This window comes from Rhinoraja longicauda, chromosome 14 (genome assembly GCF_053455715.1).
Source record: "Rhinoraja longicauda isolate Sanriku21f chromosome 14, sRhiLon1.1, whole genome shotgun sequence".
NCBI classification, from domain to species: Eukaryota; Metazoa; Chordata; class Chondrichthyes; order Rajiformes; family Arhynchobatidae; genus Rhinoraja; species Rhinoraja longicauda.
Window position 1 is genome coordinate 18,053,105 of NC_135966.1, and position 25,523 is coordinate 18,078,627.

At 40.6% G+C, this 25,523-nt stretch overlaps 1 protein-coding gene across 2 annotated transcripts in view; it reads left to right on the forward strand.

The window, feature by feature from the left end:
- LOC144600103 (glutamate receptor ionotropic, delta-2-like) overlaps positions 1-25,523 on the forward strand; it is a 361,426-nt gene that overhangs the window by 266,715 nt on the left and 69,188 nt on the right. For both annotated transcript variants that reach the window (XM_078411520.1, XM_078411521.1), the window contains exons 8-10: positions 8,892-9,011; positions 13,993-14,094; positions 21,578-21,775. In XM_078411520.1, coding sequence (XP_078267646.1) covers positions 8,892-9,011; positions 13,993-14,094; positions 21,578-21,775 — 420 coding nt within the window. The remainder of the gene's footprint in view (positions 1-8,891; positions 9,012-13,992; positions 14,095-21,577; positions 21,776-25,523) is intronic.

A 25,523-nucleotide genomic window follows, 5' to 3' on the forward strand; every position in this document is an offset into this window, starting at 1 on the left:
ACGGTAGGAGATTCCCCCTTATATTCCATTAATAACTGACTCTTGAATGGATCTCGTATATGTGAAGGATGAATTCACGATCTTCCAACCTATATCGCCGCGGCCCTTGCACGTTCTTTCTCTGCACTTTCTATGCAGCCGTAACACTTTATTCAGTACTCTGTTTACTTTTTCTTTTGTACTAACTTATATATTCATGTCTGGTATGATTTGTCTCTATCACACATAATAAATGTTTTTCTCTGTATCTTGGTACATGTGACAATAATAAATCAACACCAATATTGACTATACAGTGCATTCAGGAAGTATTCAGACCCCTTCACATTTCCACATTTTGTTACGTTACAGCCTTATTTTAAAATGGATAAAATTCTTTTTTTTTATCATCAATCTACACACATAATAAAAAAGTGAAAACAGGTGTTTAGAAATGTTTGCAAAGTAATTAAAAATAAATAACTGAAATATCACGTTAACTAAAGTATGCAGACCCTTTACTCAGTACTTTGTTGAGGCACCTTTGGCAGCGATTACAGCCGCAAGTCTTCTTGGGTATGACGCTACAAGCTTGGCACACCTGTATTTGGGTAATTTCTCCCATTCTTCTCTGCAGATCCTCTCAAGCTCTGTCAGGTTAGATGGGGAGAATCGATGCATAGCTATTTTCAGGTCCCTCCAGAGATGTTCGATCGGGTTCAAGTCCGGGCTCTGGCTGGGCCACTCAAGGACATTCACAGACTTGTCACAACGCCACTCCTGCATTGTCTTGGCTGTGTGCTTAAGATCATTGTCCTGTTGGAAAGTGAACGTCTGCCCTAGTTTGAGGTCTAGAACGCTCTGAAGCAGGTTTTCATCAAGGATCTCCCTGTACTTTGCTCTGTTCATCTTTCTCTCGATCCTGACTAGTCTCCCAGTTCCTGCCGCTGAAAAACATCCCCACAGCATGATGCTGCCACCACCATGCTTCACCGAGGGTATTGTATTGGCCAGGTGATGAGTGTACCTGGTTTCCTCCAGACATGACACTTAGCATTCAGGCCAAAGAGTTCAATCTTGGTTTCATCGGACCAGAGAATCTTGTTTCTCATAGTCCGAGAGTCCTTTAGGTGCCTTTTGGCAAATTCCAAATGGGCTGTCATGTGCCTTTTCACAGAGGAGTGGCTTCCGTCTGGCCACTCTACCATAAAGGCCTGATTGGTGGAGTGCTGCAGATATAGTTGTCCTTCTGGAAGGTTCTCCCATCTTCATAGAGGAACTCTGGAGCTCTGTCAAAGTGACCTTCAGGTTCCTGGTCACCTCCCTGACCAAGGCCCTTCTCACCCGATTGCTCAGTTTGGCCGGGCGGCCAGCTCTATGAAGAGTCCTGGTTGTTCGAAAGTTCTTCCATTTAAGAATGACGGAGCCCACTGTGCTCTTCAGGACCTGCAATGCTACAGAAATTGTTTTATACCCTTCCCCACATCTGTGTCTTGACACAATCCTGTCTTGGAGTTCTACGGACAATTCCTTCATCTTCATGGCTTGGTTTTTGCTCTGATATGCACTGTCAACTGTGGGACCTTGTATAGACAAGTGTGTGCCTTTCCAAATCTTGTCCAATAAATTTAATTTACCACTGGTGGACTCCAATGAAGTTGTAGAAACATCTCAAGGATAATCAATCAAAACAGAATGAAACTAAGCTCAATTTTGAGTGTCATAGCAATGGATCTGAATACTTATGTAAATGGGATATTTCAGTTATTTCTTTTTAATTAATTTTCAAAGATTTCTAAACACCTGTTTTCACTTCTTCATTCTGGGGTATTGTGTGTAGATTAATGATAACAAAAAAGAATTTAATCAATTTTAAAATAAGGCACAATGTGCCTTAAAATAACAAAATGTGGAAAAGGTTAAGGGGTCTGAATACTTTCTGAATGGACTGTCTGGTTTCATTTTAGTTTTCATTTGTACTCAGTATTTCCTGGTGGCTTAGTCACCTGAAATATTATTTTGGGATTCACAAGAAGTTAAGGGCTTTCTTGCTGTGGTTCTTGTCCTCCATCTGATTGCTTCCAGATTCTATTTCACCTTTCACCGAGCTTCAGTCTCTTTTTGATCACTTTCCACTTTACCTGCATTACAGTTCAGGTAAATCAGTAAGAAAAAGCAATGGAATGATATCTGGACAATAGGATTGTCTGGTCTTCCAAGTCCCCACCTTCCTGATTGAGCTGCATACTTCAACGCACTGTGCAAACTCACCTATCATAGAACAGTACAGCACAGGAACAGGCCATTTGATCCACAATGTCTGTGACAAACATGATGCCAATTTAAACTTTGGAGCCTTTTGTCACCATATGATTCATATCCCTCCATTCCTTACATATTATTGATCCCAGCTAAAAACCCTCTTAAACACCACACCTGGCTTGCAGTCCAGGCACCCACCACTCTCTGTGTGGAAAAAAAAACCTGTCTCACTCATTTTCCTTAAGATTGCCCCTCTGACCTTAAAACTATGCCCTCCAGTGTATGATATACCCACCCTTGGAAAAAGAGTGTCTACTCTGTTGAAGGTGAAATTTCATCAGGTCTCCCCTCTGCTTCTGACACTCCAGTGCAAACAATCCAAGTTCAGCTGACCTCTTGTTTCTGCCAAACGAATATGGTTGATGCATTCCGGAGGCCGGACCCGCTCGTCTTCGACAGCAACATCGGCGAGAGATGGCGCATCTTTGAGGAGGAATATGACATTTCCGTTGCAGCCGCACACTCCGAAAGGCCACCCCACACTCTGGTGTATATTCTTCTCAACCGTGCGGGACAGGAGGCTACCGAACGTGCGAGATCGTTTGTGTATGCGGAGAAGGTGAGACAGCCCGCCATGGGAGGCGGAGAAGAGGATGTCACCCCTGCTGAATCGGAAGAGGATCCTCAATGTCTCAAGAGGAAATTTTGAGAGTTATGCAGCCCTCAAACTAATCTCACCATGGAACGGCACAAGTTCAACACCCGGAATCAGAAGGCTGGTGAGACTATTGAATCATATGTCAATGCTTTAAAGTTACAAGCAAGGAGCTGCAGGTTCGGATAGCTCTGTGATGAGCTTATTGATGATAGACTGGTATGTGGTATTAGTGATGATAAACTAAGGAAGGTACTTCTGCGTGACTGTAACTTGACATTGGTTAAGGCTATTTCTACCTGTCAAGTTCACGAGCTGACAGAAGTGCATAATGAAATGCTAACTATTGTGCAGCGATCTGCCACAAGTGTTGATGTTGTTCAGGCTGGGTTCCAGAGAGAACGTAAGCCTGAGACAACGATTAGAATCCAGATAGAAAAGGCTGGGACACTATTTATTGCCGCCTGCAACAATTGCGGAGGCAACCACGCAGCTCGAAGGGAAAAATGTCCAGCTTTTGGTCCACAGTGTTATGCCAGTAGAAAACGGCATCACTTCAGGAGATGCTGCAAATCCACACAACAGACTTATCGCAGGGAGAAACCCAAACAGCTTGTTCACCAGTTGCAATCAGATCAAACCGACAGCAGTGCCAATGAGACAATCGGTGTTGATGGGATCAAACTGCAAATGGATTTGTTTGAAGCACAAAGAATAAGAAATGACGAAGCTATGGTCACCATGCAAGTCAAGATTCAAGATTCAAGATTCAAGATAGCTTTATTTGTCATCAATATTGGACGAAATTCAGTCACCCACAGTCCATCAATAAAAGCATTAAATAGGCATTAAAATTACACAACCCCAAAACACACAAAAAAAAGAAACATCCATCAAAGAAACATCCATCACAGTGAGTCTCCTCCAGTCCTCTCCTCACTGTGATGGAAGGCCACAATGTCTATCCCTTCTCCTGCTGTCCTCTCCCGCAGTCAGGTTGTTGTGGTTGGAGGCCGCGCCGGACGGTCCGCAGCGGCCCGAGCCTAAGCAAGTCAATGGTGTTTCAGCAGAAATTAAGGTGGACACTGGTGCTAAGTGCAATGTGATGTCGAAAAAGTCATTTATGCGTCTATGGAATGGTGAACAATTAAAATCGTGCGGTAAAGACACCACCCTAATTGCTTATGCTGGCACCAAAATCAAACCTATTGGAATGGTGCAGTTGCAGTGCCACCTAGAGGGACAGATATACACACTTCCATTTTATGTGGTCCAGAAAGGTGCTCTGCCACCGCTAGGACTTTGTGCATGCCAGGGAATGTGGCAGGTCTTGTTCGGCAAGGATGTGCACCAATTGACTCCTGTTAAAGATGATACATCACATCAAATTCTAACGGAATACAGCGATCTCTTTACTGACGAGCTTGGAAAACTGCCAGTGACCTATTCAATGACACTGGAACCGGATGTGAGACCTGTCGTTTGTCCCGCACATCGCATTCCTGTGGCTATGCAGGACCGGGTCAAAGCCGAACTGGACGCAATGCAGGCATTGGGTGTCATCACGTCGGAGACAGAGCCGACCGATTGGGTGTCGTCTATGGTTACGGCCAACAAAAAGAACAAACAAGAAATCCGTATATGCATCAATCCGAGGGACCTGAATGCTGCTCTGAAAAGACCACACCACTCCCTGCGCACGGTGGAAGAAGTGGCTGCACACATGGCAAACGCAACGGTATTTTCTGTGTTGGATGCCAAGAGCTCCTTCTGGCAGATTCCGCTCGACTGTACATTTTCGTTGCTAACCACTTTCAGCACTTCTTTTGGCCGCTACAGGTTTTTACGGATGCCGTTCGGACTCAACTCTGCCAGTGAGGTATTCTAGCATACCATGGAACAGAATTTCGATGGGTATCCCTGCGCGATCATCGTTAACGACATCACCATTGCGGGTAAAAACGTTGAAGAACACAACGCTGATTTGAGAAAAGTGCTTAACCGTGCCAGAGAGGTGCATTTGAAACTTAATCCCCTCAAGTGCAAGTCCCGGGTGAATCAGGTCAGCTATGTTGGGCACATTTTTACAAGCGAAAGCCTTAAAGCCGACCCTTCCAAAACGACGGCTACCGGTGAGATGATGACGCCAGCAGATGTCCCCGCTCTGCAAAGTTTTCTGGGGATGGTCAACTACCTCGGTAAATTTATTCCCAATTTCAGCCAGCTATCGGCTCCCCTGTGACAGCTCACTAACAAAGATACTGCCTGGACGTGGCATGAGCAGCAGCAACATGCCTTTGATGCACTGAAACAGCATATGTCTTGCCCACCTGTTCTGTTTTACTATGATGTCAATAAGGCAGTCACGCTTACCTGTTATGCTTCACAGTATGGCCTTGGGGCAGGAAGGAAGGCCTGTTGCGTATGCTTTATGGACTATGACAGACATTGAAACTAGGTCTTCTGACCTGCAATGATGGATTATGTCAACCAGGAGGTACAATCATGTGTGGTGTGCAACAATACAAAACCACACCAACAGAGGGAACCACTTCTGCTGCATCCAGTTCCAGAGTTGCCCTGGTCCTTGGTGGCAACTGAGATCTTCGAGTGGCACAATCAACAATACCTGGTGCTAGTGGACTCATATTCCGGCTGGTCTGAGATTGACCTGCTTCAACAGCTGTTATTACAAAGCTAAAGAGACACTTTTCGGTCCAGTGAGCACCACATCCTCTCATGTCAGACAATGTTGGGCAGTTTACAAGCCAGCGATTTAAAGACTTTGATAAACAGTGGGACTTTACTCACATCACCAGCAGCGGAGTATCCCCAATCTAATGGGTTAGCTGAACGAGCAGTCCGCAGTGCGAAACAAGTCATAGAAAAATCTTACAGACGTCTTCCTTGATCTCCTTAATCTCAGAAATGTGTCACATGACACAACGCTTGGAACTCCGGCACAAGGGCTGATGTCAAGGCAAACGTGCACTACCCTCCCCATCTCAAAGAAACTGCAGGAACCACACAAGTACAAGACCTCTTTAGAGGTCCAAGCTCAACTTCTCAATAGAAGGCTGGGACAGAAGGCGTGTTATGATCAATCAAGCCAACCATTCCAGCCTTTGATGGAAGGACAGGCAGTCCGGTTACAGACTCCAGAATGCTACAATCGTATGGGCGTGGTGAAGGAGATATGCCAAGTGCCCAGATCTTACATTGTTCAATCAGGAGGGATCTACAGGAGGCATCGAAGACACCTTTTGCCCGTAGACGAGACTGCGCCAACGCAGCAAAGTCCATTCGATGTTACTACTGATTACCCGGATACCGGAATGGGGTCAGAAGATGACAATGTTCTCATGGGTGATGGACAAGTAACAATGGACTCTGAGCAGCCTCAGGTTCAGGTGCCTGTTTCTGTGCCTGTGGTTAAAACACCTGTGAGGGATACCACGGAGGGGCATTACAGGACATGCGCAGGGCGTGTCTGCAAGCCTAATCCTAAATACAAAGACTAATTGTCAGTTATTTATTTGTGTCGGTTTGCTTTGCTGTAGTTATTGGTTAGTAGGATAATTAATTAATTTTGTACAATCTTTGCCATAGTTTAGTGTATGCATGTTTGCTTTTATTTCATGGGGCATAAGCTAAAGAAGGAGGATGTAGATCAATCACTGTATTCCTGATCCATGTCGGGTATTCGTTCAAATTGTTCCTGGAGTATCTTATCTAGCGCATGCGTGCTTTCCAGGTTCAGTTAAGACAGGGAGTAATCTGGAGGAATGTAGAGGCTTTTGTTTATGGTCTGTAGCCTCGCGGTTAATAAAACTTAATATAAAGTTAAACAACTTGTCGTTATTCTCACAACTTCATACAACAAGGAGAACATACAAACTCCATACAGACAGCACCTGTACTCAGGTTCGAACTTGGGTCTCTGCCACTGTAAGGCAGCAACTCTACCGCTACGCCACTGTGCCGCCCTTAACTTCTTTTATCATTCACCACATCTTAATGATTAATCTGTAAAATATAAGTAATATACCTGCAAGAGAATTTGGCATGGTTAATATATTCAATACAGTTGATAAAATTATATCTTAATATAATTTTATTACTTTTAGATTAATAAATTACTCTAACAAACAAATTTAGCAGGCACCCTGAAACCCAACAAGTTATATTGTGGCACATTCTCACACATTCCTTCTCTCCAGCGAAGTTGGATGTTAATTATATCCTCAAAACATATCAAACTTAAGAGATACTTGCATGCAGAGTCTGATGTTGATGTTAAAACGTCCCACATCAGTCTCATTTGTGTGCTTTCACAAAGCAGCCTATCCTCTGACCAAGGGCAAGTTATCACGTGTTCTTCCAGGTTTAAGGTTATATAGTAATAAATTCCTGGTTTGCTGTATAATTTTTTGTGTTGTGTTGTGTTCCGCAGTATGGTGTGGTAACTCCTCCGATCAGGCCATTGACTCTGGGCCTGCATTGCAGAGCATTTGTGCTCAAATCCCACCATGGCAAATTGTCAAATTGAATTTTATAAACCCAATGATTTGTGCAACATCGCTGATTGTATCCCTAATGTCCTAACCGTCTAGCCTGCATCTGATTCTAGTCCAAGTTACCTAATTGACTCTGAATGACGGTTTAATAATTCATCGAGGCTGTGGGCAAAAGCACTAAATTCAGCAGATTTATTCAGAAGATTAGACTGTCCTATTAAAATCACCTCAGGCACCATATCACGAAAAATCACTGGCAATCTCAGCCCAGTCAACCCTGCAAATGTTCCACGCTAACAACAGGATATTACAGCTCAGGTTGAGAAGATTGTCTTGCGGGCAAGGCATGCAATGACTTTGCATAATCAGTCTTGCAGAGTCCTAACCAGCCATCAATAATCCAAATTCCTCCATTACAATATCCGCACATGACTGAGTGAATTCTATGCCGTGGTCCAGCTGACCTTTGTTGGGGGTTCTAGTCACCATTCCTACACCAACAAAACTCGAACCAATGCAGGTGGTGCTGAATGCATGAATCTGAGCAACAGGTGGAATTGTCACAGCGTTCTATCATTTAACAGGCTTTGGGCTCGTGTTTTCATATTGCTATGTGAAAACAAGTGCAAATTGTATATCACCTCCAATATTGAGGGAGCCCACTTTGCAAAAAGGTCATAAGGTGATAAAGTGATAGGAGCAGAATTAGGTCACTCGGCCCATCAAGTCTACTCCGCCATTCATACATGGTACATCTATCTCTCCCTCCCAACCGCATTCTCCTACCTTCTCCCCATAACCCTTGACACCTGTACTAATCAAGAATAGAGTGCAATTTGCATCGGCTTCTGCACCACACATTTAGTACTTTATCGCATATATCTTGTGTGGGTCACAAAATTTCATTGTGCCACACTTGCATTATTTACATTCAGAAAACGCTATGTTCCCACTGAATAATGTAATGCCTCAATTCATTATATGATCAAGCTGTAACATACAGTTTTACAATGGTGCTAACTTTAGAACACCTATCTTTGCTCCAGAGACTACCGTTCGATTGTGCTAACTTTCGATATTCCCCTAGTGGGACCCAGAGCTTTTTCCTCTTGTGTCTCTTCATATTGTTGAGCAATATGGCTGCACTTTTTCAGTTCTCCAAGAATAAGGGGCACTCTTGTGGAATAAGATCATCTAAGTACCAATAAATGTCACAATGTTATTAAATAAAGAAATAATTTGAATTATCAACACAAAACATTTTCCTTTCTACCCTGAAAAGACAATGTTATAATGAAATAGCAGGTCCTTTCACAAGCTGGGCATACCAATGGGAGAGGTTTAACCTCATGATAAAAAATATTGGGTTTTACAGAAAGTAATAATAAAATGTTGTATTTCCTCCTTTTTCATATTTGTTATTTACGTGTATTTTAAATGTCAAAATTCATAAATTATGTTTTCTCTTTTGTTTATAGGGAAAAGTGAATGGATTAACTGGAATGCTCAGTTTTAGAGATGATGGCACAAATGAGAATATCCTGTTTGAAATTCTCGGTACCAGTTACAGTGAGGAGAAGGATAGAGGAATTCAACGAGTAAGTGACATTTTACATTTTGCAATTAAGAAATGGGGATAAATTATGCTACTTCCAAGAATGTATTTTTTCCTGGATTTCAATTGTTAGAACTCATTTTTTTAGTTAAAATACCCTTTTTAATTATCTTTTGATTCAGCTTCAACTTCGAGTGGATATAATATTAATTTCAAATACAATTAGATAATAGTCTCCCACTGTGTATGCAAAATTCCGTTTCAACCCTGAACAGAACTCGGGCAGGTGAGAAGCAAAACAGAAACCGGCATCTCAGGGATTCAAATGGCCAACCAATAATAGCACATTGGCCCCAGTGGTTACCAATAATGCTGGCCTCTCTTAGACAGTCAGCCAGTGGTCGGGATCAGAGCAACATCCAAGGGAAAAGGTGTTGTCAGATACCAGCACCCTCTCCACCCTCTTAATGACGATCCCGAGACTTGAGTGAGTTCTTCTTTTATTGCTTGGACAGCTTACATATTCATTTCTCTAACTTCAAGTAATCCTTGCTTTCCCTCTCTTTCCCTCACCCACCCTAGTTCTCCGACTAGTTTTACTGTCCTTCTGATTAAATTTACTTATTGTATGCCCCCTTGTCACATTTCCCCTCGGGTAACAATGAACCATTTGACATTTCCCAAACAACATCTGCTTTGATCTGTCGATTTCACACCTTACCCTTCCATATATCTCTAGACTCCCTCTCCCCTGACTCTCAGTCTGAAGAAGGGTCTATTACCCATTTCTTCTCTCCAGAGATGCTGCCTGTCTGGCTGAGTTACTTCAGCATTTTGTGTCTACCTTCATTTGTCAGCTTCCCATCATTTTCTCTTCACATTTTCAGCATCAATTGTCTTGTTAGTTTGTTAAATATCTCCAAAAGCAAGAAACATTACTTGGAGAATTCTGGCGATGCAGAGTTCTACTGTGAACTACCGTGGCAGTATGCTTGCTCAGCAATAGATACTGCGACATCATTCAGTCTCAAAGTGATTTAAAACATCAAGAAAACTTTGGCAACATTAGCAATCCTCAATTTAAATTTCTGACAGAAGCGTCCATTCTGCAAGTGGACAGTGTGATCTTAATGTTTAATAATTGTCTCCTATAATTTTAATTGATTTAACTTGGGGAAAATTTATTGTCATTCCAATACTTCTCTGTTGGTGGAGTTATTATAAGAAAATTCTGTAGCCACACACAGAAAATTCTGTTCAGTCCATATATACTAAGTAATAAATGTAAGTTCAGTAATGTATTTCTCAAATTCAGTAGAAAGTACAAAATGTTCATATTAAGGGTATTTAATGCAAGCAATAAGATACTCTTTGCCAAGTTTTGTTCAACTGCTTACATATAATGCATCACATTATGTTTCATTCAGGCAAACAACTTACAAAATATAAAATGTCCAGATGATTGTAATTGAAGTCCATCAAAGATGAAAGCAAAGATACATAATTGAAAGTTGCTGATAATTGGGTGGATAAATTCATCGATGCATGACAGAGAGGAACAACAAAAGCCAAAATCATACTATACTCCCTGTTCTGGTCTGATTCCAGCCAGGATAATTTGCTTCAGGGACATTACACTTAGCAGGTTGAATAATTTGTCATGGTTTTCTTATTTGAATATTTTGTACTAAAGGCTGTGCAGTACCTCGGGGAAAATTATACATTGATAGTAGTGTGGTGCACAAGAGATCACGACTTGCCTTGCTTGATACTCTCGACCCCCAGGTAATGTAAATATGCATCGTTGATCTTTGGAGATTATACACATCCAGCTGACAGTGTGATGTTGTAAATCAGGTGAAGGTGTCAACATTTCCATCCCACTGGAACTGTGTGCCCTGTCCTGTCTTCCATGTACTGAAGAACTACCTATTCACTTTTGGTGTCATAATCTTTCCCAAATTAAATGCAAATCTAAGTTTTCTTTAAGCCCTGCGAGAAGGATCAATTTAATTTTGAGATCCTCGACCTTATTTGGAGTATTGTGTGCAGTTTTGGTTGCCCCATAACAGGATGTGGAGGCTTTGCAGAAGGTGCAGAAGAGGTCTACCAGAAAGCTGCGTCGATTAGAAGAGTATTGGCTAGAAGGAGAGATCGGACAGACTTGCACTTATTCTCTGGAACACCAGAGATTGAGGGGATACAAGATAGAAGTAATTATAGAAGGCACAGATCGAGTAGTCGGAACCTTTTTTCCCAGTGTGGAAATGTCAAAGACTAGAGGGCATACACTTTAGCTGAAAAAGCTTAAAGGAGATGTTTTTTGTAGACAGGAAGTGATGGGTGCCTGGAATGTACAGCCAGGCTGGCGATGGAGGCACATTTGATAATGACACTTAAAAGGCTTTTAAATGGGCACATGGATGTGCAGGGAATGGAGGGGTGTGAATCATGTACAGGTAGATAGGATTAATATATCTAGCCATCATGTTCGACATTGTGGGCCAAAGGGCCTGTTCCTGTGCTATACTGTTTTATGTTCCGGATTTTGTTTGGTAATTACTTCCTTAAAGTACTGAAAACCTTTGTGGCCATCATAATTTGTACTCCTGCAGATCAACTCAAGAGTATTTTCTTATATGGCACCCAAATAAACTCAAGGAATTTCCCATTACAATCCTGCCTGCTTTCTCAGTAATAGACCAAACATTCGGAATCCAGAGTAAACTGGTATTCCAATCTCCAACCACTTCAATAAACCACCTACCCCCATAAAAAATATGACAAACAGATACGTTTGAAATTACATGATCATTACGAAAAATGCAACTTGTGAAACATTGTCTTTCCCTAGAATGGCATTCAGAAAATGAGTTGGGCATTACTTCAGTTAAATCCCTGCAGCCAGCAAAATCACACCCATGCTTGCCATTAAGATCTGAGGGTCAATCTAGCAGTGACCTGCCATCTCAGGTGTTAAAGCAGAACACGCTGGAAACACTTCAGCAAATCAGGCAGCATCTGTGAAGAGGAAGACAGAGTTAACATTTCAGCTTAAATATTCTTTGTCAGGCAGCACACTGGCGCAGTGGTATAGTTGCTGCCTTACAGCATCAGAGACCTGAGTTTGATCCCGACTATAGGTGCTGTCTGTAGATAGTTTGCAGATTCTCCCTCTGATGGTGGGGTTTCTCCGAATGTTCCAATTTCCTCCCATGTTCCAAAGACGTGCAGGTTTGTATATTAATTGGCTTCAGTAAATTGTCCCCAGTGTATAGTTTAGAACTAGTGTACAGGTGATCATCACTCATGCTCCATAAATTCAAGATATGGAATATTATCATGGAATTTATGAGTATTAAAGTAAATAAATAAACACAACATTTTGTTTCAAGTAATGATTCTTGATGCATGCACAGATGATGCAGCTGTGCGTTTTGGAACATTTTCAAGAAACAATTCCCCCTGCTACCATCCCAATTCGAGAAGGTTTGCTTGTATTTTGATACAGAGAATCATTAAGGTTCATATCTGGCCACTGCTTTAGGACATGCAGTTATATTTTCTCTGTTTTCTCTTCAATAATGTTATCGCTGACATTCACTTCACTGTAATTGGAAGCTCAGCTACACTCCCCTTAACCTATCTTTTCAAAACAACATGTTGTACGGGGGCCGTCTATACCAAGAACAATGGTTCTGACTCAAATTGTGACTTGGGCTTTTAAATGAAAAACTTAAATGCTACTTGAGTGAGAACAATGCATGAGGTAAATGGCTGATTTCTGCATGTGAGCCTTTTGTCCTTTCCTGATAGAAGATATTTCAAATGCTTCATAGATAACCTGGTCCTATCTCCTTTCTGTTCTGTATGCAAGCATGGACCAGGCCTAGTGAAGCCGAATATATGCTGATAGTGCCGAATACTTCATCTGTTGCAAGTTCTGCCGCAATATTTTGTGAAGTCAGGAGTATTTGCAACAACAGAATTATTTTATTAAGCGTGACTACAGAAAGCACAAGGGGATCAGTGAACAGGTCTCCAGATGTTTTCATTCTGTCCCTGCAATACTTCCTTCAAGGAACATGCTCGATCCGAAAGACTTAACTTTACCATGTAGAATTATAATTGTATCACTGTATTTAAAGAAACCCTTTTTATTTTAATGCAGGCTGTTGGTTCTTGATAATTCATACTGTAAAGCAACTCACCATCTGTTTTAAATATTTTAATATTTTTTTATAATCCTGACCCTCAATGTCATCTTCAGTTGCCCATGCTAAACACATGATATAGCAACATTTATCTGTTGTACTCTGCTTCTGAGGTTAATGGGGCTGAATTTCCGAAGCAGAACTTGGTCCACAATGCTGCTGCATCACTTGTTTGGTGCTTGTGGTGAAGGACGAATATTTATTCCCTTACAGCTTGCGAACTTATCAATTTATCACACTTGTACCTTTGACATTCTGCCTCACAATGGGGGACATGGGATTTACTAATGGTCTTCTCAAAATTATTTTGGAAAATGAAAACAGTTAACAATTAAGGCTGCGCCAAGTTACACCATTAAAACTTAGCAGGCTGGCATTAATTCCCTGCTCATCACTACTACGTGCATGATATAATAGCAACAGTGTGTGGGAGCTGGCATGCAAAGGCACTGAATATTGCACTACCACTATATTATAACATATTTAATATTATTGACTAAAAATTAATTTTGAAGCAAATACGTTTTGAAGGCATTAAACATACTTCTGGCAGGAGAACAAATACATCTCACAATTTAATGATGTCTAGATCTCCAGAAAATGCAATATATATTCTTCAGTTCTGCAAAGACTCATTGTAATTTTATTTGATGTACAATTATGTATAAATTGCATTATTTTTTTCTGCCTTAGTGCCAACAAAAATGAGCTGCTACAAATACAGAATTTTAGGAGAGTAAAACAGTAAAATTATATTATCATTGCACTGAACATTATTTTAATACTATTTGTTTACTATGCCCTATGTAGCTTGGTCTTTGGAGTCCGACTGCTGGATTGAATGGTTCTCTAGTTGACCAAAAACTGGAAAACAGTATGGAAGGAGTGACAGTGCGGGTTGTAACAGTGCTGGTAAAGTTGAATTCCTTGCCTTCATGTATGCTTGTATATTTTGCAGCTTCCAATCATGCCAGGTATTGCAACTGCAAGTTATCATTTAGTGTAGGTTAATGGCAGAAGAAAAATCAATGGGGACTTGGTAGGAACATCTAAGAGCGACATGATACAGAGAAATAACGAGGAGGGGAATAGGTCTAATGGGAGTGCTCACCTGGGATCACTGGGCCAAATTACCTCCTTTCGTGTTGTAAGTATAAGCAATTTTAGAAATAACATTTATCTAACAATGTGTAGATCAGTATTATTACAATTTAACAAGGATTGTCAGAGTCTGGGCTTATAACTTTGGCAGCTTTTTTACTTTAAAATTAAGAACATGATGTTAGGAAATGAATCTTTTTCGGACTACCCCAATGTAGTTGAACATTGGACTCTGCTCTTTGTCCTGCCCTGACACGTCAGCTAATATGCTCATCATGCAGAACATCTAGTCCCCATTTTCCAGCATGAAGCAAGTAGTAGCCAGAGTATGAATACAAAGAATCAATAAAGGCCACTCAGTGGATGGAGCCACCATTTTACACTGACCATGTAAAACTTTATCCTAGTAGTTAAGTCCCAAGTAGAGCTTCTGGGCCCATGATTCCTGTAAGGTAATCAAGTCATCACCAGAATATTTGTCATTATAACATGGGTCATAATCCTTTCTAAACAACAAATTCCATATCCAACTTCTGTAGGAGGCATGTGGTTCCACAGAATATTTGACCAATAATAATATATTGCTTTATTTGTTGCACACCGGGGAAATTTACAGTGTTACAGCAGCAAAGTGGATAGCAAGAGATCATACATTATAAATAAAAGTAAAGACAAGGATAAATTGTCATCAATTTACTGTGTATTCCTTAACTGTTACTGTTGACTCGTTTGCTGGGAGCAGTGCTGGTTGTGCAGTCTCACAGCAGCGGGAAGGAAGGACCTCCTATATCTCTCCACAGACTTGGTGTGAAGGAGTCTGTCACTTGGCGTGAAGGAGTCTGTGTGTGACAGTGCCCTGCATGCAATCAGTCCCTGCTCTTTCAAGAAACTTAATTCCTATGTCCAACCAGATTTTTATCAAGCTCTTTTTTTTTCTTTACTTTAATCAAGACTTAATCTACACAGTATCAGTAGTTTTTGCTCTTAAAAAGGGAAAAGTGCTAGAGTAGACACAAAACATTGGAGCAAATCAGCAGGTCAGGTAGCATCTCTGGAAAAAAATGAATAGGTGACGTTTTGGTTCGACAGAAGGGTCTTAACTCAAAATGTCGCCTATTCCTTTTTTCCAAGATGCTGCCTGGCCTAGTGAGTTGCTCTAACTTTTTGTGTCTGTCTTCGGTTCAAACCAGCATCTGCAGTTCCTCCCTCCACAAAGTCCTGAAGTAACTCAACGGATTAGGCAGCAAATGGATAGGTGATATTTTTGGGTCAGGTCCCTTCTTCAGACTGAAACATCACATATCTATGTCCTCCAGAGATACAGCTTGACTTGCTGAATTACTCCAGCACTTTGTATTTTGTTTTGTAAATCAGCATCTGCAATTCTCTGTGTCTCGAAATCCTGGAATCCTTGTGTTATCCTCTAAGTCTCCTCAGTTCATATCTTTTTTTGAAGGTAGGGTGCTCAAAATATCTGAATTTAGTCTCATAGGTATGTTCACTAACTCGTTGACCTATTGACAAATACCCCTGAGTCCTGGCCAATATTGCATTAGCTTTGCTCAACGCAGTTTCACATTGATGGCATTGTGATTTATTTTCAAAATGATGAATTTTCCATGTTTGGAAATAGATATTCCTTCACATACCTAATGCTTCCTATTCAAATATCTATTGCATTAAATATGCATATTAGGAAAGCATCACTTTCTCACACCACATATAATTTTCATTGATTTGCCTGATATATTTTTTTAACTTCTTCATATGGTTTGATGTTTTCAATAATTGAGGGCACTGTAATCCAGGAGAAGGATCAATCTGGCTGGTGTTAGTTTAGGACAAAATGAATAATCCCTTTAAAAGTAGTTATGTTGAAATTGGCTAAAATTAGAAGTGCTTATAATAAGTCAAGACGTTGACAGGGGAAGTTGAACTGCATTTTAATCTGCCCATTAGTGCGAAGCGGTCTTATGGACTTCGGGGGTAATTCAACACAAAGTTAATTCTATGGATCAGCACAATCAATTAAAAGGCTACATATTTTATACTTACTGATTTCACAGCTTTAATTCAAGGTGTCACACCCACGCGGTCATTACAAAGGAATGTCGCTGTGTGAGGGAAAATGGCCAAGCAAAAGCCTTCAGTGGAAGCCCACTTGTTCTTGTTCCCCAGGCTCTGCTTTCAACAATACTTTCTGCTATCAATTGAACCATCCAATTTGGCATTCATTACATGGTCATCTTTTTTATGCCGAACTTTATCAAATGCTTTGCAACCTCAAATGAATGGCGTCCAATCAGCAGCTGTTCAATATAATCATTCCTACATAAGTCTCAAGTAGATTAATTAAACGGAAATGTTCCAATTTTAGGTAACCTACAAAGAAGCTTGCTCATCTTCACCCTCCCCTTTCTAATCCAACCTCCCCCTCCCCTCCCCTGAACCCTAGCTGACCTTACACCCTTCACTGTGCGCTAAAGAAGCAAAAACATCCAAATTTATAGTAAAACACAAAGTGCTGGGGTAACTCAGCCGATCAGGTGGCGTATCAAGATTCCAGCATCTGCAGTTCCTTCTTGCTCCATCTGAATTTCTAAGCGTCTCCTGGCATCAGTGTGAAAATAGTCCTTCAAATGCCTGATATTCTAGACCAGCATGTCACAGAGCACGTTTATGATCATCTTAAATCAAGGGCGAGATGTTTTCATTCATAAATCTTTATAAAGAAGCCATAGATGTGTAAATAATTGCAGTATGATGGGAAATGTCCTAAGCATTCATATTCAAAATTAAATGTAGACCCATTTATATTATCTAAATTATGAGTAAGCCACTGCATCAATGAAGGTCTATTATATATAAATTAATTAAATTGGGAATTCAGAATGCAAAGTGGCAGGAGGACACTATTAAGAGATTTAAAATGCTGATTTTCTGCTACTGAGTATGCAGGCAGATATTGAAGCAACCGATAAAATAAGATTGTTAATACAGTGGAATGGAAATCAAGAGTTTCTGCACGATTTGCTAAAATACCGCCAGCTCTTAGAGACTATTAAGCAGCAATGTTTCAGGAGGTCGTGGTTCATAAAAGGACAATTTGGTTGTGTGCACCACCTGTTTCATAAAATCTTGTTTAAAATATTCAGATACCAACAATGCAAATTCTGGGGAAATGTCTCCTGGAATTTGCTACTTCATTAAGTTAATAACTTAGGCTGTGTAGTGTTATGGATATAGTAGCAGCAATAGTATGTGATAAGAATACTGCTTAATATGTAATGTAGTCCCTTCCAATTGTTCAAGAAAACACTACACTTGGAGGGTATGAGTTTAGTTTAGTTTAGTTTAATTTAGTTTAATTTAGAGATACAGTGCGGAAATAGGCACTTCGGCCCACTGAGTCCGCGCTGACCAGTGATTACCATACACGAGCACTATCCTACACATTACGGACAATGCAAATTTTTTACCGAAGCCAAATAATCTACCAACCTGTACATCTTTGGAGTGCGGGAGGAAACCAGAGCACCCAGGGAAAACACGTAAGGTCACGGTGAAAACATACAAACTCCGTACAGACAGCACCCGTAGTCAGGATCCAACCCAGGTCACTGGCACTGTAAGGCAGCAACTCTACTGCTGTGCCACCATGCCGGCCCGTGTGGCCCAGAATTTCCTTGGTATGGTGAGCCATCTGTGCTAACGATCCATGAAAACGCTGTTAATTTATGAGTGAACATCCCCAACAATGCTGCTAATGCTGAAATACTCAGACAGCTGGTTAAGTCATGGAGAATCAATTGAGAAAGCTGCCATCGAGATTCACAAACTGTTAAGGAATAAATATGCTATTAAAGTTTTTAAAGTTAATTCAAACCCTTTAAAATATATGAAAACATTTGTAAACAATTAAAGGGCAGCACAATAGTGCAGGTAGTAGAGATGCTGCCTCTGAGTGCCAGAGATCTGGGTTCCATCCTGACCCTGGCTGCTGTCTGTGTAGAGTTTGGACGTTTTCCCTCTGACCACGTGAGTTTCCTCTGGGTGCTCTGGTTTCCTCCCACATCCCAAAGTCGAACGGATTAATCGGCATCTGTAAATTGCCCCTAGTGAAGGTAGAGAATTCAAGAGTGGGACTCGTGGGGCTGTTTACGTGCCGTTCCAATCAATCAAGTTAAATCATGATTTGAAAATTATCTCTCCTTTGCAATAACGCCTCTCCATTAAAATGAATGAAGTCGTAAACTGACAGGTCCAACCAGGCCAAAGTTGTAGCAGGCAGATCTCCCAGTGTAACTGCTGAGAACTGCAGGACATTCATGCTCCACCACTGGACTCCAAAATCAAAGTGCTGTTGGAACAACAGCAGCAATTAGCTCTGGGACTTTAGGGATTTCCACATTAGTATAAAATTGTACGGGAATTACAAGCTTCCTGACAATTTTGGAGTCAAACGCGTCAGTGCCATGCAGAATTGACAATTATTTGGTGGAAATTTCAAGTTGTTTTCTGATGCTGATTTGGACCAGGACTCCTCTTGACTTACCCTTTCCAAAATTGGTTCAGCTTGCAAGCCGTTAACACTTGCTTTCTATAGAATGAAAGGATGGCACGTTTTAAAATGCAACAACAACAAATGCATTTTATTAAATTCTGCGGCAGTGATTGTCTACTTGTATAATGTATTTTGCAGTTGGACTTGCTATTGAGCCTTAGAGGTTGGCAGTAGAAACAGACAATAATTGAGGAACAGAAATAAGTAGATGATTAATTTATATTAGGGCGATACGGTGGCGCAGCGGTAGAGTTGCTGACTACAGCGAATGCAGCGCCGGAGACCTGGGTTCAATCCCGACTACTGGTGCTAGCTGTATGGAGTTTGTACATTCTCCCCGTGACCTGCATGGGTTTTCTCCGAGATCTTTGGTTTCCTCCCACACTCCAAAGACGTGCAGGTTTGTTGGTTAATTGGTTTGGTAAATGTAAAAATTGTCCCTAGTGGGTCACTGGTCAGCGCGGACCCAGTGGGCCGAAAGGGCCCAATTCCGGGCTGTATCTCCGAACTAAACTAAACTAATAACTTATATTTACTGAGATATGAGTTAAAATTAGTAATGGCCTGCATTTCGGAGTAATTATCTTTGCAAATGGTGACAGATGATTCAAGTAACAAGCTATTTGTTAAGCTTGCATCCGAGTAGTGATGGCTAAGCTTGTTTTGATTTGGTATTTAAAAGTACAAGTTGGATTTGAATTGGTTGAGTTTGCTGCTTGAGTGGATTTAATTGGTGTGCAGGCAAGCAGAAGCAATTGAGCTGTAAGGAGGCTTTACGTGGAGCTGCTGGACATCGCTGAGGCACAGTTGTCCTGATTCTACAGGATCAGCGGTTAAATAGAAATTAAATTCAAATATTGCTTCACAAACAGTAATGAAACAAATGAGCACTTTACTCTGAAATAAAAAGAGAAAATGTTAAGAATGCTTAGCATATCAGGCAGCATCCATGGACAGAGAAACAGAATATTAATGTTTTAGGCCACCAGCTGTTCAGCAGTATTTCCTTCCAGAATCTTCAGTTTTTAGTTATTAGTTTAGTTTAGTTTAGTTTGGAGATACAGCGTGGAAACAGGCCCTTCGGCCCATTGAGTTCGCACCGACCAGTAATACGTGTACATTAGCACTATTCTACACACACAAGGGACAATTTCCATCAGAAAATTCTTTGAAAATTGAGCATTTCTGCAGCATTACAATTAAGTATTTCTTCATGCTGGGCTTATGGCAAAACCAACTCTTCGTTGGAGGCTATCGCTCCAATCTTCTCTCTCCGAAATTACCTTTATGAGAACGCATTGCAACTGGTACTGATGCTATGGCAACTCGACTCCCATTTGTACTGTGGATATTTTCTAGAGATGTTTCTTAAGGAGATGAATATCAGAAAATAGGTGCTCTGCAGACATAGGGTTGCTCATGTAGTGTAGGAAAATAACTGCAGATGCTGGTACAAATCGAAGATATTTATTCACAAAATGCTGGAGTAACTTAGCAGGTCAGGCAGCATGTCAGGAGAGAAGGAATGGGTGACATTTCGGGTCGAGCCCCTTCTTCAGACTGATGCCAGGGGGGCGGGACAAAGGAAGGATATAGGTGGAGACAGGAAGATAGAGGAACTGGGAAGGAGGAGGGGACGAGAGGGACAGAGGAACGATCTCAAGTTGGAGAAGTCAATGTTCATACCGCTGAGTTGCAAGCTGCCCAAGCGAAATATTAGGTGCTGTTTTCTCCAACTTTAGATAGTTCCTCTGTCCCTCTCCTCCCCATCCCCTTCCCAGTTCTCCCTCTATCTTCCTGTCTCCACCTATATCCTTCCTTTGTCAATTGTAAGGCTCAATCCTGTACCAACCTGATCCTAATATATCTGCACAATTGGTGGTGAGATGCGTGTGTGTGTGGTGGGGGGGGGGGGGGGATAAATCTTTGTTGATCTCTTTGTCCTTTTCAAAGTTAGGAATACCAAGGTCAAGAATCATATCTGTTTTCAGTTATCATACTCTTCACAATTTGGGGATTAAAGCTCCTTATTAGATCTAACATTGTATACACTTGCAAAGCCAGCAGACTAATCTCTATTTAACTATTTAAACATTACTGCTGTCCAACATTAAAAATCACTTCTTGAATGTTCTTGTGGAGATTTCATAGCAGAATGACAGGATCATTGCGATGAAAATGGATTTGTGGCTCACTAAAAATGTTTGTAAAAATAACGTGGAAGTAAATGAAGTTCTGATTATTCTGTTTCATCCAAACACATAGCTATATATTTCTGCATGGGAACCAATCTCTCAATTGCATGAAATGTCAACCTTATATTAATAAACAAGATAGATCACTGTGTGAGATTTTAGATTTAGATTTAGAGATACAGCGCGGAAACAGGCCCTTCGGCCCACCGAGTCCGCGCCGCCCAGAGGTTTCATGCTCAACACTTGATGATGCATCTTTTGAGCTTTTCTTTGCTAATTTGGAGATAACATTTCTATTACACATACCTTTTATCCAGATGAACTTGAAGACAATATTTATTGTCCATTTTCCTTATTCAGTCTGGATAAATGTACATTGGAAAGGCAAATGTAAAGTATACTGGATAATATTTTGGGGGGGAACTGTATTACTTGAACATTAGTTTAACTTCAAAATTATTGTTGAACTTGGTTTTTTTTTAAATAAAGACAACAGCTTACTCTACAATCTGATTTTTTCCTTTGTTTTCTCCAGGTGACTCCATTTGTTATGATATCAGAGAATATATTTGGTCAACCTAAAGAATTTTGTGGTTTTTCTATCGATGTTCTGAATGCACTTTCAGAGCATCTTGGATTTAAATATCAAATCTATCAAGCTCCTAATAATCAGAATGGAAAATTACAAAATAATGGAAAATGGGATGGCATGATAGGAGAACTTATTAACAAGGTAAGCAGATTAGTACTGACATATTATTAATATAGTATTTATATTCATTTTGTGTAATTCACAGATTAAATATAATAAAACAAACATGCTGACTTTTGGAACCTTTCATCTTTTCATTTTGGTATTAATATATGGTGTTTCTCTTCATGCTTTGTGGTAACTCGTGGTTGTTTTACCTGTACGTGCCTTCATATTTTTAGGAGAGCTCAAAGGATTTACAAGTGGGCTTCTACAGTGCTATGTTTACTTTGACATTATTCATTTGATTCAGAAGATAAGGTTATAAAATTAAAAGCAACAGAATTTGACATTTTCAGTTCTAGGTTTCTGAAAAGAGTATAATCAAAGGCTGTATTAAAAAATCTTCAGGTTATTAAAGGTTCATTTAGTGACTGTCAGGCAGTGAAAGATACTGTCTCAATGGACTCAATTAGTGGAAGAATATTGTATTCTCTGGCTGACCTGTATGCCCCTTCACCACTTCTCCTGTTCAGTAAATGACCATTATATCCTCTAAGCCCTCTATAATTACATAAATATCTTTAGATCCATGAATATATTCTTTAGTCTTTGGATGTATAACACCCATGTTGATTATATAATTTGTAATTTGGGGCAATTTGTCCATTGAATCTGTGTTTGAATCTATTTGTCAGTGGTGAATGCTGTAACATGCATTCAATAAAGTAGTTCACTTTGTTTGGAAATCTGACCTGAATGCAGAGATAATTAATAAATTATGGAGATTCAGAGCTAATATTCAAAATTTAATTTAACTGAACTGTTGCAGTAAATCGTCACAGTAAAACATTTTCAAAATTGTAAAGTTAAACATATTATGTTTAATATCAATTTTTTTACTGAGGAAAGACATTGTGGAATAAAATCACCTGGATGCATGAACAGGGAGATGCATCTGCAAAATATTACTGTGAATGGGTGCTTGATGCTCAATTCAGACTCAGCGGCCAATGAACCAGTCTCCGTGCTGTATGAATCTATGACTCCTTCAATAGATTTATGTATGACTCATAGAGTCAGAGAGTGATACAGCTTGGAAACTGGCTCTTCGGCCCAACTTGCCCATACCAGCCAACATGTCCCAGCTATATTAGTCACACCTGCCCACGTTTGGCCCATATCCCTCCAAACCTGTCCAATCCATGTACCTGTCTAACTATTTCTTAAATGTTGGGATAGTCCCTGCCTCAACTACCACATCTGGCAGCTTGTTCCATACACCCACCACCCTTGAGAAACATAGATAAAAACATGGAAAAATAGGTGCAGAAGTAGGCCATTCGGCCCTTCGAGCCAGATGATCAGGGCTGATCATCTAAATCAGTACCCCGTTCCTGCTTTTTCTCCTAATCCATTGGTTCCTTTAGCTCTAAGAGGTAAATCTAACTCTCTCGAAAATATCCAGTGAATTGGCCTCCGCTGTCTTCTGTGGCAGAGAATTCCACATATTCACAACTCTCTGGGTAAAAAAGTATTTCCTGATCTCAGTTATCTCTAAACCCCTTATTCGTAAACTGTGAATCCTGGTTCTGGACTGCTCCAACATCGGGAACATTTTTCCTACATCTAACCTGTCCAGTCCTTTAAGAATTTTATATGTTTCTATAAGATTCCCACTCATCCTTCTAAATTCCAGTGAATACAAGCCCAGTCGACCCATTCTTTTATCATATGTCAGTCCTGCCATTCCGGGAATTAACCTGGTGAACCTAAGCTCCACTCCCTCAATACCAATAATGGCCTTCCTCAAATTAGGAGAACAAAATTGCACACAATACTCCAGGTGCGGTCTCACCAGGGCCCTGTACAACTGCAGTAGAACCTCCTTGCTCCTAAACTCAAATCCTCTCGCAATGAAGGCCAACATGCCATTAGCTTTCTGCACTGCCTGCTGTACCTGCATGCTTACTTTCAATGACTGATGTACAAGCATGCCCAGGTCTCGTTGCACCTCCCCTTTTCCTAATCTGACACCATTTATATAATAATCTGCCTACCTGTTCTAGCCACCAGTGTGGAGAACCTCACATTTATCAACATTATACTGCATCTGCCATGCACCTGCCTACTCACCCAACCAATCCAAGTCACCCTGCAGCCACATAGCATCCTCCTCGCAGCTCACACTGCCACCCAGCTTTGTGTCATCCGCAAACTTGGAGATGTTACATTTAATTCCCTCATCAAAATCGTTAATATATTGTAATTAACTGGGGTCTCAGCACCGAGCCTTGCGATACCCCACTAGCCACAGCCTGCCATTCTGAAAAGGTCCCATTAATTCCTATTCTTTGCTTTCTGCCTGCCAGTCCTCTATCCATATCCTCTAACCAGTCCTCTATCCATGTCAATACCCTACCCCCAATACCATGTGCTCCAATTTTGCACACTAATCTCTTGTGTGGGACCTTGTCAAAGGCTTTTTGAAAGTCCAGATACAACACATCCACTGGCTCTTCCTTATCCATTCTGCTTGTTACATCCTTTTTTGTGTTAAAAAATGACCCCTCAGATTCTTATTACATTTTTTCCCCTTCACCGTAAACCTATGTCCTCTGGTCCTCGATTCACCTACTCTGGGCAAGAGTGGACCATTGTAACTTTATTGGCACCAGGAACTTGATGACACTTGTGCACTGCCTAGGTGAGGTCTGCTCTAAGATTTTACCAGGTTGTATGCAAAATAAAACAATTCACTGTAACTAGATACATGTAACAATAAAATACAATTGAATCATATGATAGCAATTGACTAAACAGTTCCTGACTCCTTTTACCTTCGCCATTTATCCATTTCCGTCTTGAATCTTAGTTAATAACATCAATTAATCTCAGATTTAAAATGAACTGTTAAAAAGAACTTCCAAACTTTTACAATTTTCTTCATGTAATAGTTTCTCCTAAACACACGTGCAAGCCCTAGATCTTTTTATGAAATCTCAAAGTCAATTTATAAGCTGAATGCCCAGGTATCGAGCCACTCAACCAGTATTTTCTCTTTAGATCCTATCAATTTGCCTTATTGGTAGAAAAATTCACTAAAGTTACTCCTTACTATAAATTCTAAGGATTAACATTTTTATTTGCTTTTCTCATAATTTATCTCCTGAAGTCCGGGAGAGTGAATTAGTGAATCTATGGTTCGATCCTTCCAAAGCTAATGTACTTCCAGTGATGTGTTGGAAGGAACTGCAGATGCTGGTTTAAACCGAAGATAGACACAAAAAGCTGGAGTAATTCAGTGGGACAGGCAGCATCTCTGGAGAGAAGGAATGGGTGATAGTCGAGATCCTTCTTCACATCACTTCCGGTGTTGTTTAGAATGGCTGACTATGCTTACTGCAGCTATGATTAGATAATTCAGCATGGCCAATGGAGAGTGTCTACCCACGCATTTTGCCTCCTAGATATAAATTCTAGCATTCCATTAGCCATTTTGGTTATTTTTTCTAACCGCCAATTACATTTCTCATAAGTTTGTTTGGTACACCGTTGTTTTTAGTTTAACACAAAGTGCTAGAATAACTCAACGGGTCAGGCAGTATCTGTAGAGGGAATGGACATGCAACATTTTGGATCAAGATCCTTCTACCCGAAAAGTCACCCATTCCTTCTCTCCAGAGATGCTGCTTGTCCCGCTGAGTTACTCCAGCTTTTTGTGTCTATCTTCCCTCCACTGAGCCTGACCAGCTCAGTTAGTTCAGCACTTTACAAATTGCTCAAGATT